The sequence below is a fragment of the Pogoniulus pusillus genome, chromosome 4 (genome assembly GCF_015220805.1).
Source record: "Pogoniulus pusillus isolate bPogPus1 chromosome 4, bPogPus1.pri, whole genome shotgun sequence".
NCBI lineage: Eukaryota > Metazoa > Chordata > Aves > Piciformes > Lybiidae > Pogoniulus > Pogoniulus pusillus.
The window spans coordinates 27,299,352-27,316,123 of record NC_087267.1 but is presented as its reverse complement, the minus strand read 5'-3'; the positions used below and the strand labels follow the sequence as shown (position 1 = coordinate 27,316,123).

General features: G+C 38.4%; 1 protein-coding gene across 5 annotated transcripts; it reads right to left on the bottom strand.

Annotated features, from left to right (window-relative positions):
• Nucleotides 1-212: 212 nt before the first annotated feature.
• Nucleotides 213-16,729, bottom strand: ALG12 (ALG12 alpha-1,6-mannosyltransferase). 5 transcript variants are annotated; one of them, XM_064142434.1, is made up of 10 exons: nucleotides 16,447-16,729; nucleotides 12,441-12,627; nucleotides 12,180-12,312; nucleotides 11,482-11,655; nucleotides 10,337-10,531; nucleotides 8,856-8,959; nucleotides 8,218-8,441; nucleotides 7,344-7,513; nucleotides 7,107-7,182; nucleotides 213-3,117 (listed from the first exon to the last, which is right to left on the bottom strand). In XM_064142434.1, exons 2-10 carry the CDS (start codon nucleotides 12,600-12,602, stop codon nucleotides 2,886-2,888), a joined length of 1,470 nt encoding a protein of 489 aa, XP_063998504.1. In that variant the 5' UTR covers nucleotides 12,603-12,627; nucleotides 16,447-16,729; the 3' UTR covers nucleotides 213-2,885. The 5 variants fall into 5 exon arrangements, with proteins under 5 accessions (XP_063998504.1, XP_063998507.1, XP_063998503.1 ...); XM_064142437.1 differs by having other exon boundaries at nucleotides 16,451-16,729; XM_064142433.1 differs by having other exon boundaries at nucleotides 16,475-16,729.
• Nucleotides 16,730-16,772: the final 43 nt, after the last annotated feature.

The following is a 16,772-nucleotide window of genomic DNA, read 5'->3' as shown; positions in this document are numbered from 1 at the left end:
CTTTTAGTTCTCGATGGGAGAGTCATCTGTTTAACACTGTTCTGAAGCAGCTTTTACTTTAACTATTCAAAAACATCCTCTATCAGCATATCCCACAGCTTACTTTCATGCAATTACTAGTTTTACAATACAGGATCTCTTAGGCTCTAAGACAATGCTGGACCTTTGAGGAGTTCAACAAGATATATTAAAATAAATCACATTCTACAGCATTATACATCTTAAATGTATTTTATTTACAACTCCATTCTGTGTTTACACATTGTAGATGCAACACAATTTGTAGATGAACTGCACTATTTTTTTTCAGGTTGATTTAGTCCTCTGTTATTGGGGCTGCATTAACCGGAAATCAATGCTCACCCGATTTCTGTTTCTATTAAGAAACGTTCTACTGTATGGTAGAGTGATTTGTAATTGTAAAGAAAAACAAGGGTTTTTTTACTTTCTAAGAACCTGAAGAGTCATGAGAAATTTATTGAAGTCCCTTCAAAAATTGTAGCAAGTACACTTTCTGTGTCTCCTACCTGTACCATTCACTCAGTAATTTCAGGTTTCCCCTGAATTTGTAGTACCCCACTGCAAGTTTGTAAAAGGGGTGACAGACTTCCTTAATGCTCTCTTATAATCAAGAGAAGTAAAACACATGCTTGCTTCCATGCAAGTACAGTAAATCTTAAACTATATTAAAGGAGAAAACAACCTCTAGATTTCTTGTGGAGTGAGAAAGAAAACATCACAGGACCAAAATGAGGACATACCTTTAAGAGAGAGATGGCTGTACTTTCGAGTTCAAGGACTGTTTTTTGTAGTTTGTTTGGGTTTGCTTTGTGGTTTTATTTGCTTTCAATTGAAAGCAGCCTTTGGGGAAAAAACTGCAGTAATTTTCATCCCAGTTTGAGCTGTCCCTCCTTGTGACAGGTATGGGCTATTGTGATATTCACAGCCTATGCTGGAGGGGAATTACCAGTGTTGTCACAGAGGGTATAAAGCCAGTGGTGCTAGGGTGCTATATGCGCTGCATGGTATGGGCCTTTTGTCTACAAGCCCACACAGGTTCTACATCTTAGAGCACTTCTCAAGAACAACATATGAAGAGCTCAAAACTGAAATCCACTCCTTGTGTATTTTACCTTTCTCTACCCCAAATAAATACATTAACAGGACAACGACAGCTGACATCTATTTTCATTAGAGGCAAGGCTGAACAGCAGGACACCATGCCTGGTCTGAGTCCAACAGATTTTAACAGAAAGGGACTTGGAAAGCTGAAGTAACTACACACCTAACTTTGATCAATGCAGGCATTTATCTGTCCAGGACAAATTCTAGATTGAGTTTTTGAGTTGTGGGTTAGTGTGTGAGAAAATGACACCAGGCCAATGATTAGGCTTAACATAAGGACCAGCATCTTTACTCAAAACTTATCCTTAATATTGTTCCAAATTCTCAGCCATTTACACATCTACTTCCTTCTGTCCTGTGAACTGTTTGATGTTCAAATTGGATCTGAAGGAAGCTGAGTTTTCCAAAGACCAGCCAAACAGACACTACTTGAGTGATTTCAATATCAAGAGCAGCCAGAGACCAGACTAACAAGTTCTGCAAGGTGCATTTGCCAGATCTGCTTAGCATAAGGAAGCCTGTGCAACAGCCACCCACAAGGGAGCAGGCACCACCCCACTAGATCAATTCCTATGATACATAATCTAAAGAAAAAGAAAACATAGTCCTAAAAATTAAAGTGTACACAGGCAAGCACCTTTTCAGAGTATAAAACTGAAACAACAGTTCAGTCGCTATTTTTTTACTTGAGTTTTCAGTCAGCAAGGACTAGTTTTCTGGCTGTGTTTATTTTAGAACACTGAGTTTTACACTAATGGAGCTTGTCATACTACAATTTGCCCTAACCAAAACCATAACTTTCTTTTTACCCTCTTTGAGTTTATCCCTTAACTTACTCCATTCAGCAACTTAGGCAGATATCCTTAACAAAAATATCTAATAAAGATCTAGTAAAGACTACAGTATGCTGTCTTATTCTAGTTTAGAAAGTGCAACACATGGCACATCAGATTATTCCCTTCCAAAGGGACCACTAGAAAAAACGAAAACAGCACCTCTTTTCTTAGAATGTATTCAAGGGAGTATTTTTGTAGGTAAATTTTTGCACTGAAAATTAGGGCAATACCATTACAGCAGAAGGAGGAAATGTAAAAAAAATTTCTGTGAAATCTAATGCTTATTCATGAATTGTTGGAATGAAAGTCATCATCTAATACTCAAATCTATTATGAGACAGTGCTCGTCAAGAGGTTCAACTGCATTTTAAGTGAATATTTCACTTCAATTAGTTTGGTAGCCTACAGGGCATAGTTAGGTATTTTAATGAAGCTATAATGAATATGGCGTTCCTATGTTGATAGCATCATTAAGTTTCACACAGGCAATCTGGCAACTGAGGGGTTTAGTCCTGCAGCTACATCAGGCAATACATCTTTGCACACACAGATAACATATCAAATGATTGCTATACCACAAACCTGTTCCATTATGCATCTTATAAAGGACAATTGGGACATATCTGCACTATGTTATTAGACAGCTACCCAATCTAAGTAGACAGGTTTTAGTTAATACCACTAAGCTTGTAGGTAGCCTTGCTCAAACATAACTAACAATAACTCAGTATTTGAGCATATATGGACTAGGAATGTGTTGTAATACTCATGAGAGAAACAGGACAGAGCTAAGTACCAACTGGTACAAAGGTTTTCCACGCCTTTCCAAAGAAGCTGAATTGCAGTGCTGGAATGGCAATCTGCTGCTGTCTTTTATTCAGTCACCAGCAAAATTACATTGAAAGACTTACTTAAAATTCACAGTCAAGATGATACAGGAAGTTTTTCCAACAGTACTATTTTAGGTTTCAGGTTTAAAGTAAAAGGAGGTAGTGCAGTAAGGTTCAACCCAATTTTACTGATGGCAGGTATATTTGCCAGTGGTCTGTGGGTTGTCTTGTAATGTGATGTTTGAAGAGGGTTTGTTTCCATCAGTATGTGTGTATAAGAAAACATCAACTTGTCTCCTGGTTTAACATCTTCTCTTTTGTCATACCTGTAAAGAATAATAGAAAGTTAATTTACATTCTTCTCTTTACATATTAAACATGACCATTATTGCAAAGGCATGTAGCATCCAACATAAAAGGCGCAAAACTATTTTTGGAAGACTTTAGGGAGACAGTAATTTCATGCAAGTTTTTCTCTATTGTGATATTAAATCAGGACTCCCAGAAAATTTCTCATTAGTTCTCTATTTGAATTTTGAGGAGAAAGGACACAGAAGCCTAAGGCTGTAGAAAAGACTCAAGTTTAAGTTTTACTCTATAAAGAATTGTGATTTGGGTATGTGCGGCGTTGTGAGTTTGTTTGGCTTGTTTGGGGTATTTTCATTGTGTTGGCTTTGGGTTTTTTTGGGTGGCTAGTGTCTTGGGGTTTAATTAAAGAAAATTATGAAGTACTTTAGCAGAAGAAACCTTTGTTTTTCGGTTGTCACACATTAAAGCAGAAGCTTCGAACAACAGCAGGGAGAATAATTCCTTAAATGTAAGAAAGCACAGGCTGGTAATTATATTAACTTGGCACTTTATTTCTGGGTTCAGTTCTACATATTTGGGCAGGGCACTTCAGGTCAGCTTTTAGAAACCTACTTAGGTACATATAAAACAGATGGTGAATTTTAAAGTGATTTAAAAGTAATACAGTTATGTTATTACTTTATTAAAAGGAGTTCTACTCAATCTAGCCTTAGAGAGAATTTACAGAAAGAGAAAACAAGTGGCTTAATTGTGTGGCAAGGATACATAAGACCCAGGTCTGACTTAAGCCCAGAAGTGAAATTCATTACCTCACAGGTTAGATACTGAGAAAATATCTCCCTCACTGTCTCATGGAGACACTGTTCTACTTCACAATAGCTACTGATTCACTGAAATGTTGCATGGAAATTTATAGCCCAAGCATTACAATACTCACAGCCTGATCATGCCCTCAGGTTACCAAAGGGGAAGAATAAGCTAAGTCCACTTTAAAACACTTCATAGACCACTGTTTGTGTTTCTGAAAGTAGAACACCTGGATTCAGATCTTTGCTCTACATTCCAGAAAAAGAGATTCTACACTAATACTGGGTACCATGTCCAAAAGACAGAGGTTAAGACAGGTTACTTACCTTTAGTTTGTAACAAAATAATATTGGTCATCTACCTATATAGGAGTGTCCATGCTCTGTAAGCCAAGTGAAGAGCTCAGTTCTTCACCCCTTCTGTTTCCCTTATCTGTGAACTGTTTTCCAGCAGCTTTTGAACCTCCTATTCCTGGATCCCCAACTCCTCCCCCACTTTTCCAAGCATCTTACTCAAAGCTGTGCTTTTTCATAGAGGCACAGACAGTGGTAGAGAAGTGGTACAAGCCCAACCCTACACATTCTTAAGCATATCTAGGCATAAATCCAGGTAGCAACTTTTGCCACATGTATATTTGCATGCTTGGCCTCTCATTTGCCCAAATTGTGAAAAAGTGAAAACAATCTCAGTTTGTATTTTTATGCTACCTGACAAAGCAGTTACTAACATTTAAGAGAGCGCAAATTAGAGGACTTGCATGGCTTGTTAACCGAAATTCTGACAAACCAGAGCAGACCCCAGGCTGCCAGACACTCAGGGTCACAAATGCAGAATTTCCCTGCACACTGGACAAGTGCTTGCTTCTTCTAAAAAACTGCACAGCTATTTCATCTGCTCTTTCTAAGGTCACAATATCACTTAAAACAGGAAAAGGAATGGCATAACTGCATTTTTTTCATCAGCAAGTAAAAGGCTTTTCATATGGCTACAAGCATTTTGAACTTCCTTATAATTTTCAAATACTTTAAGCTTAAACAGCATCCTTATTTCTGGTTCAACAAGATTGTGTTAATTGAAGACAAGATTGTAACACCTGTCCTGCATAAGAATCTGCATCAAGCTTTTCATCACTTTTAGCAGAAAAATAGATCACTTGCATTTTTCTGAAGGCAAATAGATGAGCACACCACTGAAAGCTGTTAACTTTAAGACACTAATGAACTGTAGTTATCCTGACAAATCATCAGGCTTCAGAGCCACACACCATTCATAAATCTGCTTCCACCTGACGCACATGAAGACAGGTAAATTAGTTTTCATGCACCTGAAAGGCTGTCACTTCCTTGTGTAAAGAGAAAATAAACAGCTGGTGCCACCAAACTTTGCAGTGCTGTGTGTGGAACTTTATGATGAATTATCCCTCTCTTAAGGCCCTTTTATGATGAATAAAGATAAAAGAGAGAAGCTGCTCTGTAGCTGCAATACTATGAAACATCCCATAGTATTATTTGTTCACCTTCTAATTCAAAAACTATAGTGTAGTGGAAGCCTGGAACAATCCCAACCCATGACATCCAACTCATGGAAATTAAGCACTCTATTTAACAGATACTAAAGTTCCATTCATCATAGTATGTGTACTTAAGTATATGCAAAACAATATTAAAACATGTTGGTTATCATGAGTGCTTTTCTAGTTTTAACAGTTTAATGTCTCCTGACTGTTCATGATCTTCTCTGGATTCAACATGCAAAAAACAATTTGAAACAGAATCATAGAACTGTTTTGGTTGGAAGAGACCAAGTCAGTTATTACAGGTCATCACTAAATCACAACCCTGAGCACCATATCTATGTACTATAGGAACAGTGTCCTGGGCAGCCTTATTCCAGTGCTTTTCAACCATTTCTGTGAAGAAATTATTGTCAATATCCAGTGAAAACCAACCTTCCCTGGTGCAACTTCAGGCCAATTGCTTTTGTCCTACTGCTTGTTACTTGGGAGATCAGACCGATCCCCTCCTTGCTGTGGTCTCCTTTCAGATAGTTGTAGGGTGCAGTAAGGCCTTGAGCATCCTTTTCTCCAAGCTACACAATCCCAGTTCCTTCAACCGCCCCTCATTAAGACTTCTGCTCTAGACCATTCACCAGCTTCACTGCCCTTAGATTGGTAACTGTGCAGGGGATTCAGCTTTGAAACTTCCATACCATCACAGTACCACGAGAGAGCACAGAAATAAAATAAGGAATAGCAAGCTTGATGATTTTTAAAATTCATTCAGAATCATACTTTTCCTTTCCATACTTTCCCTTCTTTGCTTCCAAAATACCTTTATCTCTCAACATACCAGTAATTAAATTGTTCATCTTATTCTGAAGACTGAGTAAAAAGGAACACCATGGTCAGAGTACTTCTTAAACCAAAATCCACTTGTGTTGCTTTTTACCACACACGCAAAGTGAGGCTTTGTGTCACTTTCTAGTTAATCATTTTCAACAAGATGATATTTTAAATTAGATGCCTACTTTTCAACTGAAGAGGTACAGGAAACAAACAATGCCATCCAACAAATGTCTTCCACTATTTATTTCAATACTCTGATTCATAGACCTGTACATCACTGGCTGATTATGGCAACAAAGCACTCAACTGCTTTCTCCTACAGCCAATGAATGCGACTGATTATCCACAACAGCAGCTTCAATGCTATCTATGGAAACATGTTCCACATGAAAATAGACTTTGAATATTAATATGCAGGCAAGTTTAGCATTGCTGCACAGCATTCAGAAAGGAACAAAATGAGAGGATATCCCCACAATTACATATACTGTTTTGCAAAGAGCATAACAGTATTCTTCTACAGCTGTACTTCACAAGATCTAGTGAAATACCAAACATATCTGCTTTTAAGATATGGGTATTTTAGTAAGCTAAGTAATTTTTGCATTGTTTCTGGTATCTTTAAAAGACACTACACTATTTAGGCAAACCAGAACAATTAAATATGTTACAGTGCTCTATTTCAGAAATGGTAGCACACAAACAAAATTCTTTGAATATTCACATTGTTCTTGACCTGGCTTAATAAACATACTACACCAGAAACCACATCTGTGATACTTGCCCCTGTGCATATACAAAGTAGAAAGAAGTAGGCTCCTCTCTTCAGATCAAAGCACTTAATTCATAACATACCTCCAATCTGAATTGATTTCTAGAAACCGAGACACTCCCGTTTGTGCTGCAGCCACATCAATGTGAACAGAAACATCTACATAAACAAAGAAAACAAAATAGAATTTCAAATCTCTAACAACGCTCTGATTAATACACAGAAAAGATGCACGTAAATAGCATAAGGAATATCTAAAACAAATAAAAGACATACTAGCAGAACAGAAGCTGCAACTGACGTTAGCCAGCTTTACATACCTGTTGTTGAAGGTACCAACTCATGCAACTTCTGAATTGCCACTCCTCCAGGATAATTGAAATGTGAAACATACAGAGATGTTCCTGAATAAGCAGCATTAACTAGAAGATGCATTACAACGAAGAAAGATCCAAGTTTGTACAGCCAGGATTTCCGGTAGTTATTCAAACTGTTGAGGTGGGGAAAAACTGAGTAAGAATAAATTGGTACTTTCATTTCATACTTCATGACTGGTATGAAATGTATTGTGATAGAACTTTTACGAAAACTCCATTATTAGATTACTGCAAACTTTATTACAATTATGGAACGCATTTATTCTGAAAATATAAATGACTAGATTCTAGTAACATTTCAATAAGAATATTCTCATTAATAAAGCGAAGACAAGGTCAGCAATAAAGCCAGGTATTTCTCTGTCTAAAACCTTTAGCTACAGATGCATTCTCTTTCAAAGAAGTTCAGAGTTTGTTTCCTCAGTACACCCAAGTTTAACTGTTTAACACAACCACCATTTCATGAGCCCCACCTGTATATTACATTATCTCCCAAAGCAAGTAGTGCACCTGAATGAGACTTTTCCTTGGGTGAATAAAGATATTGAATTGTAACAGCCTAACAGTAAAATCAGGACTCTACTCTTTACTCTGCCCCAAACTTGCCAAAGTGTCCTGTCAAATCACTTAACTTTTGTCTCCATTTCCCTCATTAGTGAAAAGGGTACAGTGATATAGGCCCACTAAAGCACATAAAAACCTCAAGACGATCCAGATTTTGAGATGGAAAGAAGTACATAAAAAGAGTAATAATAATTTTGTTTTTCTTTTGCATTTTCAAATTAAATAAAACCAAACAATAGAATTTTGAACTTACATTCGTGAGCACACTTTGGCAGCCACTATGTTGAAGACAGGGAAAGTATATATGATAAAGCGGAGCTCTTTGTGTGGGAGAAATGAATATAAGAATATGAAACCCAGTGCTGGCAAAAGTAATATCCGAGTTCTCTTCTCTGATACACCCAAAGGTACAAATACAATGCTGCATCCCAAAGCACGAGGCAGGGCTGAATAGAAGTACCACAAGAATGGGGAGGTCTTCAAGGTGAAAAGGAGAGTTAAAGATGCTTTCACGAGTAACAAGTGAAGTAACTACACTTTACAGCAGCACACACTACTTCTGCAAATATGCAATTTACTTTTTCATATTAGTGGACTCACATCACCTGGCATGTCAAAAATCACTAATGATGGGCAACATGATAAGCAAGGGGACAAAACCTGGGTTTATGTTGGTAGAACACAAAAGCAAGAAGGAACAGTCCTACGAGGAAAGTTAAAATGTATGGAAATATAACAAACATCATCTCATAAGCTTCAAATAACGACATTTGAGATTAAAAGGAGGATTAAACATCATAACCAAGTCCCAGGAAGAGGTAACATCAAGTCTTTACTTCAGCTGGTAATAGCATTCAACAGGTATTTTACTCTGGACATTTCAAAGGATACTCCCCAGTTGGAACTTCTGTTTAAAACTGCGTTATACCAGAACACCTTCCCCTCAGGCCACACAAGTTGCCTCCAAAATAAAGAATCCACAGCAACTGTTAGCCCTGAAAGAATTAAAGAAGTACCAATCTCTGATTAAGAAGCAGAGAAAAGTAAAACTAGCACATCTGAATTGCATTATTTACTGATGAGAACAACAAGCTGAACATGCATTGTAAGCCAGAGAAAGTCACACAAAAGCAAAAACACAGAGGTGGTTGCATCTGTCTGTCTTACAGTGAAAATGCAGGGAAGAGAGGCACTTCCTAAGTGGGAGGCACAAATAGAACTCTTAACAGAAGCATGTTAGGCAGGAATCTGATTGAGATGTGCCCCACTCCAACCCTGGGCAAGAAAAGCAGTAGTTTAATTGAGTTTGTTTTAAAAGAATAGTATTAATGAATGGTAAGAAACCCAAGTTAACTTCAGATGGTACTAAATGGATTTTTATTGTAAAGCTGGTAAGAAAAACAGTCTGTACAGCTTTGCTACTATTTATTAAGTGGGAGGGAAGGAGGAGAGTAAGGAATGAATGGCAAAAAGACAGGAAGAACAGATCTTAGCCCCATGTCCTCCACTCAACTATATGAAAACTGATCCAGTATTTAAGAAACTTGCCCAGCGTGGCAACGGGAGTAAACAGTGACCAATTTCTGTCAGACTTCCTAACTCTTACAACACTGTGAAATGCCTTCAAATGCACATAGTGTGATATTTTACTGTTTCCATTGTCCATGCTGTGGAAGGGAACACACACTAACAGAAGTCATTATCCGACATCATCATTTTTAATTAGGTAGGCTGAAAGAGAACCCTAAGAGTATTTATGTGCATATGAATGAGTGTTCCATGGATAGGAGACAAGGGAATTTTTCAACCTCTCTAGCACAGATAATCACTTAAGTAGTTAAAATTAACATAATAAAAAAACAGAGATGAACTGTGACTCTCCCCACAGCCCTCTTGCTCTATATCCCTGTCATGTTGTTTTCTCCTGGGATTCAGCACATCACATTGGCAACAGATAGTACAACCAGTCATGCACATGTACCAACAGCCAGGTACTAATTATACTGAAGTCAACTTGCACATTTAAGTCTTCAAGATTAGAATATTGTAAGCATCTAAACACCTGTGTCACAGCATCTTTCTACTGCTCTGTGCATGCTTATTTCCTTATATGAGAATGTTCAAACTAAAATTAAACAACCGTGTTGTATTAGTAGCAGATGGAATCAGACGGGAAAAAAAAAAGGGCCAAAGAACAAAACAAACCCTAAAACAAAGCACAAACAAAACCAAATAAACAACACTTCCCCAAAAAAAAACACAATCCACACCAACCAACAACAACCCTATGGGGCAGGTCACCAGAGAAATCAGTCAGAATTCCAGGCTTCTGTTGAACATGTGGCATTTATTTTTTTCAAGCAAACACTTACCCAAACAAAAAAATCCAGCAGGAACAGCATGGGAAAGCACCTTGAAAATGGAGATTCTTTTAGTTAATAATGTCACCAGGAGCATGAGACCTAAGAATATGCAGAGTTCTGATCTGAAGACTATAATTGCCAAAGCTGAAAACCAGATGAATGGCCTTTGCTTTTGCTGTATCCAAAATGTCAATGCCAGAAGCACTGAAAAAAATAAGTAAAACACACCATCCAACATGCTGAAGTATTTCATAATGGTAACAGTTTTCTCAATGCTAACATCTTCTTCTTTAACTTCCCACAATTCCCTTGGTCTTCCTATCATTTCTAGTCCAGATATTCTTCCTCAGTTAAAGAAAGGCAATTTGAAACACGACTTTCTACTGTTGAGGACTAAGTAATCAGGAAAATTATAATCACATAGGGAAAGCATGGGAAATCTACCTTGACAGCATGAATAGCTTTCTTGGGATTTAAACAAATAAAAAGATAAACAGACCTTAAGGGAATACTAAAACCCTTTTATAAGAGGACTTACTATTTCTCAGAGGAGTTAGTTTATTCTGTTGACTGAAAATATCTGGCATTTACGATAACAGCAACCCATTTAAAATATGAAGTTGAGAAGGTAAGACTACTGCTCAGGAAAAAGAGCAACGTATAAATCCATTTGCATCTCCTTTAAGTGGATAAAATGATACCATTTGTACCATCACAAAATGATACTCCAGAAGGTGGAGATGTTTAAGTGGGAGCTCTTTCCAGCCTCATAAGAAGACTGTTTCCTGTGTAGACTAAGTCCACAGATATTTTTATTCTTTAAACTCCATTTGTACCTATTGCTTTCTCAATAGCTAAGTGTCTTTTGCATGAGATACGTATACTAAAACTTCTCAAGTATTAGTAGCAGATGGAATCAGATGGAAAAACTTGACAAACTCCACACATACTCAGATTTGACAAACTTCAATCAACAATCATTGTAAGCATACGCGGTTAAACAAAAAGAAATCATGAGTGCTTAACTTTTCATATCACACAATTCAATCAATCATATATATTAATTTGGCCTGACCACACACCTCCTGTGCTTTTAACTACTGATATATTTAGGAATAATTTTAAAACATAAGAATTTTTATGTGAATGCTTACCAAAAGGAAGTGCAAACACATTAGGTAGGGTTCTTGTACAGTAAAACATCAAATGAAACTGAGTAACAGTGATGAGACAGAAGATCACTGATGTAGTTGCTCCGAACTGCTTTCTAACTTCCTTCTGCAACTTCCACAATGTGTAAATCACACTGAGACCCAAGCTCCCCCTGACTTTTAAAAGAATAAAAATGGTAAATAAGAGTAATGTTAGACAGATCACTGATGAACAACCACGTTATCTGACATAATGGGGAAAAGTTACAAAGAATAACAAAGATATAACAACATAACCCACATCAAAGAAAAACAAAACCAACCCAACAACAAAACTTCCCCATTATTTATCTGTATTAATCCACTTTTAACTTGTCTGATACTTCTCCACAAAGGTCAATGCCCAAGTTAAACAATGCTTTCTGAAGTACACATGGGTGTATATTCTCTGAAGATGTTCTTTTTCTATGCTGTCTGACACCTGTTAACACACTTTCTCTTGTTACACTAAAGAGAGGGTGGAATTACCATGTTGGCTTTAAGTATCTACACGGTTTTCAAAATCTGTTATTAAGAAAAAGAATATCACATTTTACCTACTGATACAAACACCGGGGGTTACAACAATGTCCCCCATTAGTTCAGTGTTAAAAATATCTCTGTAAAACTAACACTATTCTGATGATTTAAAGTTCTCATACCTATCAGCTGGGAGTAAAATTTAGACATCCTTAGCACAGAAAGAACATATATAGCTGGGCTGGAAAGAGCAGCAATAAAAATTGGTCCAAGGAACGTTCTTGGGACAACTCCAGGAAATTCATGATGATCATACTGAAAAAAGGAAAATCTAAGTAAGACAGGCAAAAGCAAAACAGAAGAAAACTGAGATGAATCATATTCATCACCCTGTATTTATCCTACTCCTACATACACCCTCTTCATTTACCTTTACAACTTACCTTATCCAAGTCCAGTTGGTGGTACACCACATCGTGGATAGCTTGTAGGTTAAAGCTTTCCTCCACTTTGGTAAAAGGACACACAGTCAGATGGACAAAGGCTACAACAATCAGTAGCAGCAATGGGAATAACTGCCCACTTGAGTTTCTCTTCTGAGCCATCTCAGGTTTGATATTCACATATATTCTATTATTATTAAAAATAAAGCACATTAGTAACATGGTATAAAGTGTACAAACAGAAAAAGAGATTGATAATACAAGAAAAACATACCATGGTACTGTGATTTAAAAAAAAAAATGAAAAAAAAAATAATCCATTCAAATTTTATATATATTCAATGAATTGAGTAGATTGCAATTAAAAAAAAAAAAAAAAAAAAGATTCAGGCAACATTCCAGGACTTAGGCCACCTTCAGCAAATGTAAAGGTTCCAGTTTTCACCTGAAAAGTCCTCAAACAACATAGACCCTACTTCCCTTTGCATGTCATACTGCCACCACTGCTGAAAGTACCACTATAATTATGTTTGTCCTTTGTTTGTTAGCTTAGTAAATTACTCTCACTTTAATCTCACACTGGATTTGCGTACGATCTTTAGAACACACTCTCATTTGTCTAGGACTCTGAAAACAAGTGGGAGAGGAACCACAAGGATAAGTAACTGCTCGGAACAAAGCACTTTGAACTTTTCAGTTTGACAGCAGCTAGGTCTGGTCTCAGTGAGCATCTATATCACATCATCATGGCATGAGATGATCCAAAACCCTTCTTTCTAGCTTCTACCTAGAAATCAAGGCCATCTCCCTATGTTTAGTTTTTAACACTGCTGAGCCATTCTTATTGATAGTATTTATGATGTATTTTATCATGATGATAAAATCAAGTGTCTCCAGGTGATGCCTGAGAAAATAATCTTAAGTATTGTCATGGGGTAAACAGCTCATCTTTTTACTGGTTTATAATGTGAAACCAGAAAAAACAAACACAAACAACACAAAATCAAATCTATGAAAAAACAAAAAACTCAACCAACAATAACAAAAACAAACACAGAAAACACAGACAAAAGAAACATAAACAAATAAAGACAAACAAAAAAAGCCCCAACCAAAGTTATTCTCCATGACTACTTCCAGCAAAAGCATGGCTATCTATTTCATGGTCTTTTAAGTTAAAATTCCCACTTGTTCTAAGTTTGTAATTTAATAAAAGAAATTTTGGCTATTACCACTTTTGTTCTGTTCTCACAGAAATAAAACTTAAAAGATAGCAGCTTTAATGTACAACTGGGGTTTTGGTTAGTTAAAGCTTTGTTCTAAAGAAGTCCAAAGCTACATGTAAGATAGCTGGTAGATTTGCTATAATCACATAGGAACTGGCTACTAGATTTAGTTTTTCCTTAACTGATGCTTGTCCTGTTCATTAGTAAAACTAAAGTTCGCTAACATTCCTTATTTTCATAGCCAACACCAATGAATTACACAATCTGTGCACTTTCTATAAATTGCCTATTATTTTACCTATCTCACTGATTGCATCTCTTTTTCTCATGACTGCCACTATTACAGACTGTAACTGAAGCTTTCACCCTGGGCTCAGAGTTCCTTGGCACATTCTTCAGACTTTCGACTTGTTTTGAAATAAGAGCCTAGTATTGCTTTTTTTACAAGGATAGGCAAAAATTCCTTCTGGTTCTACAAAATCCTTTTTCCACAGCAGTAGTAACAGAGGTATGAGACCGCTATCAAATCAGGAGCACTTCTTTGGCATCCATTAAGTCTCTGCACCAGGAAATTTATCTTGGACAAATTCCTGTCTCCAGAAAGCTCTCTTGATGATTTTTCACCTCCAGTACAGAGGCATTTCATGTTTTCAAATTTATCCAAGAGAAAAACAGACACTGAAGGATCAATCCACTTCATATAGCAACACGAGCACTGCAGCAGCTAGTGACACATGAAGCAGCACGTAATACGTTAGCACCATAGGTGTTCCTCACTCTTAATTTGCAGCCTCTCAATGCTTCGGGTATTTTAAGACTAAATAAATCCTTGTAAAAGGATGAAAGTGCCAAGAAGTTCTATCTTTTCCTTCTTAATCATATCAGTTGTCTAAGATGTTACCTTCACCCATAAATATTGCATTCATTTTGTTCTGACAGGCTACAATAGAGCCTGCTCCTGATATCTTCAGCTGATCATCACAGCTCAACTTCCTAAATCATCAGAATGACAATGAAGCTACATATCCCACACACAGATTCTTTTATCTTCTTGACTCCAACCCTTTTGTATGCCTGAAGAAAGCAAGCAGGCCAGAATACTCATACATTTCGGTGATAATCACATGTATTATACATATAGAAAATTCCCTCAAGGGGAATAGGGTAGAAGAAAGGGAAAAAATAATCAAAGCATGAAGTAGACAACACCCAGGTTTCTGAGATAGTCTGATGTAATTTAATGGTCTTGTCAAGACAACATGCTGTACTGAAAATTGAACTTAACAAACCTCAACATTCAATTGGACTTTATCAAAACAGGAATGAAGACAAAATACTTTAAAGCATAAATTCTATTTTTAATGCCAAACCCACAAAAAGAGATTTTCACTTAATTAAATATTTTAATAATGAAGTTTAGATGAATACTGTAAGCAAACATGAATTAATGCTGTAACAACTTAAGAAGAATCTTCCTCAGAGGTGTACAACACAACTATATTGGCCTCCCCCAGTGTCTACATAAAGACTGAACTTTCAATGTGAAGAATTAATCCCTTCCTGGCATTAAAGTGAGTGAAAAAAAGTTGTTTTCTTACATTAAAAAAAGGCTTCTTCTTCGATATTTTTTCTTGGAAGGATCATAAATTTCAGCAATGAGCTTTTTACTCTTCCCACAAAAAGTATACCACATTCAGCTTACTTGTTTTTCGGACACCCATCATAAGGTACTCCCTCTTCAGCTTGACTGTTTTATAAAACCTATGTTGGATTATCTTCAATTTTCATATCTGGTGTGTTTAGGTTTTTGGTGAGGTTTTTTCAGGTTTGTGTTTTTTTTTCTTCTCTCATACATTAAAGGCTATTCCAAATTTGTTCTAAATGCCTTGTAGCTTCTTTTCTAAGAAGGAATATGACAATTCCTCCCAAGTTTGGGGAATGGGTAAACAAAAGTACTAACGAAGACAAAAAAAAAAAAGGGAAGACAAAGTGAGGCTTGAAATAAAGTCTGGGACAGTAACAACAAGGAGCGCTCCTTGGGGTAACTACAAGTATAGAATGCCTCCGACCTAAAGCAATCAAACCGACTCTCCCCCCAGCCCCTCCACCTCACGGGCAACTCGACGCCCCACCGCCACCCTAAAGCGTGTGTCCGGTATCCCTCTAGCGGCAGACTCGAGGCATGACAGCCACCCACCACCAGCCGACGGGTCGCGTTGCCTCGTCGGAAGCTCGCCATCAGCCTTAGCTAAACAGACGTACAATGGTTGGACCCACCGAGCTCAGAATCAACGAAACGCCGAACTAAGGTCACCGCTAGCCCGCATGCCACAGCGTGCACCGGCCGATACGTGCACACCCAGGGCAGAGTTGAAGTCACTTCCCCTTAGGTGACTCCTACGTAGCCCTGTAGTGTTTCATGACAAGACCACATCATTCACCGCTTCTGAAGCCACCAGCCCTGAGGCCGTACAGACCCCGCGAGGCAGCGGCAGCCCGGCCCACCTACTGATAGGCACACTCTCTGAGGGCGACTGCCATACCATGCCATGCTCTGCCCTGTTCCCTCCCGCCATGCCCCAGCCGCAGCGCAAGTAAGACGGAGAACCAAGAGGGAGGCAGCCTGACTGCGCCCCTCCGCCTCCTGCGCGGCAGCAGCCGCGGCCTGGCTCCGAGCGAACGAAGGTGGGTCATGGGTAACCTCGCTGCTCCCTCCCCGCACGCGTGCACACCCTCACACAACCGTTACTTTCCGTCCCGCCCGCGGCACGGCTACGGACCTACCGGCCCCGTTCAGCCCGCACTCACCACCCCGGCGTCCACGTGGCCGCCCCCCAGAGGGCGCCGGCAGGTAGGGGCTGGCAGTGGGAGGCGGGAGAGAGACAGCCTTGCGGTCACATGACCACCTCTGCGGTCAGCCATGTTAAATGAGGGCAAGAGCACGCCCTAGGCAGCAAAGGGGCTGCCAAATACAAATGGCGAAGGGACCTGAAACCTCTGTCGAGATCTGCGCCTGCCCATTCCCATGATGGCGGTAACGCTGCATGGAGCCGATGGGCATCCCTCCCTCACACGGCTCTCTACCACGCCCCCTACTCATGTCTCC

What these genes read in the sequence shown, in the direction of transcription:
- ALG12 (XM_064142434.1), bottom strand. Translation starts at nt 12,602, where the DNA reads ATGGCTCAGAAGAGAAACTCAAGTGGGCAGTTATTCCCATTGCTGCTA. An exon ending in ATTTTACTCCCAGCTGATAG is followed by an intron (nt 11,656 to 12,179) that starts GTATGAGAACTT and finishes TTCTTTTAAAAG; the next exon opens with TCAGGGGGAGCTTGGGTCTC. An exon ending in TGCTGGATTTTTTTGTTTGG is followed by an intron (nt 8,960 to 10,336) that starts GTAAGTGTTTGC and finishes TAATTCTTTCAG; the next exon opens with GGCTAACAGTTGCTGTGGAT.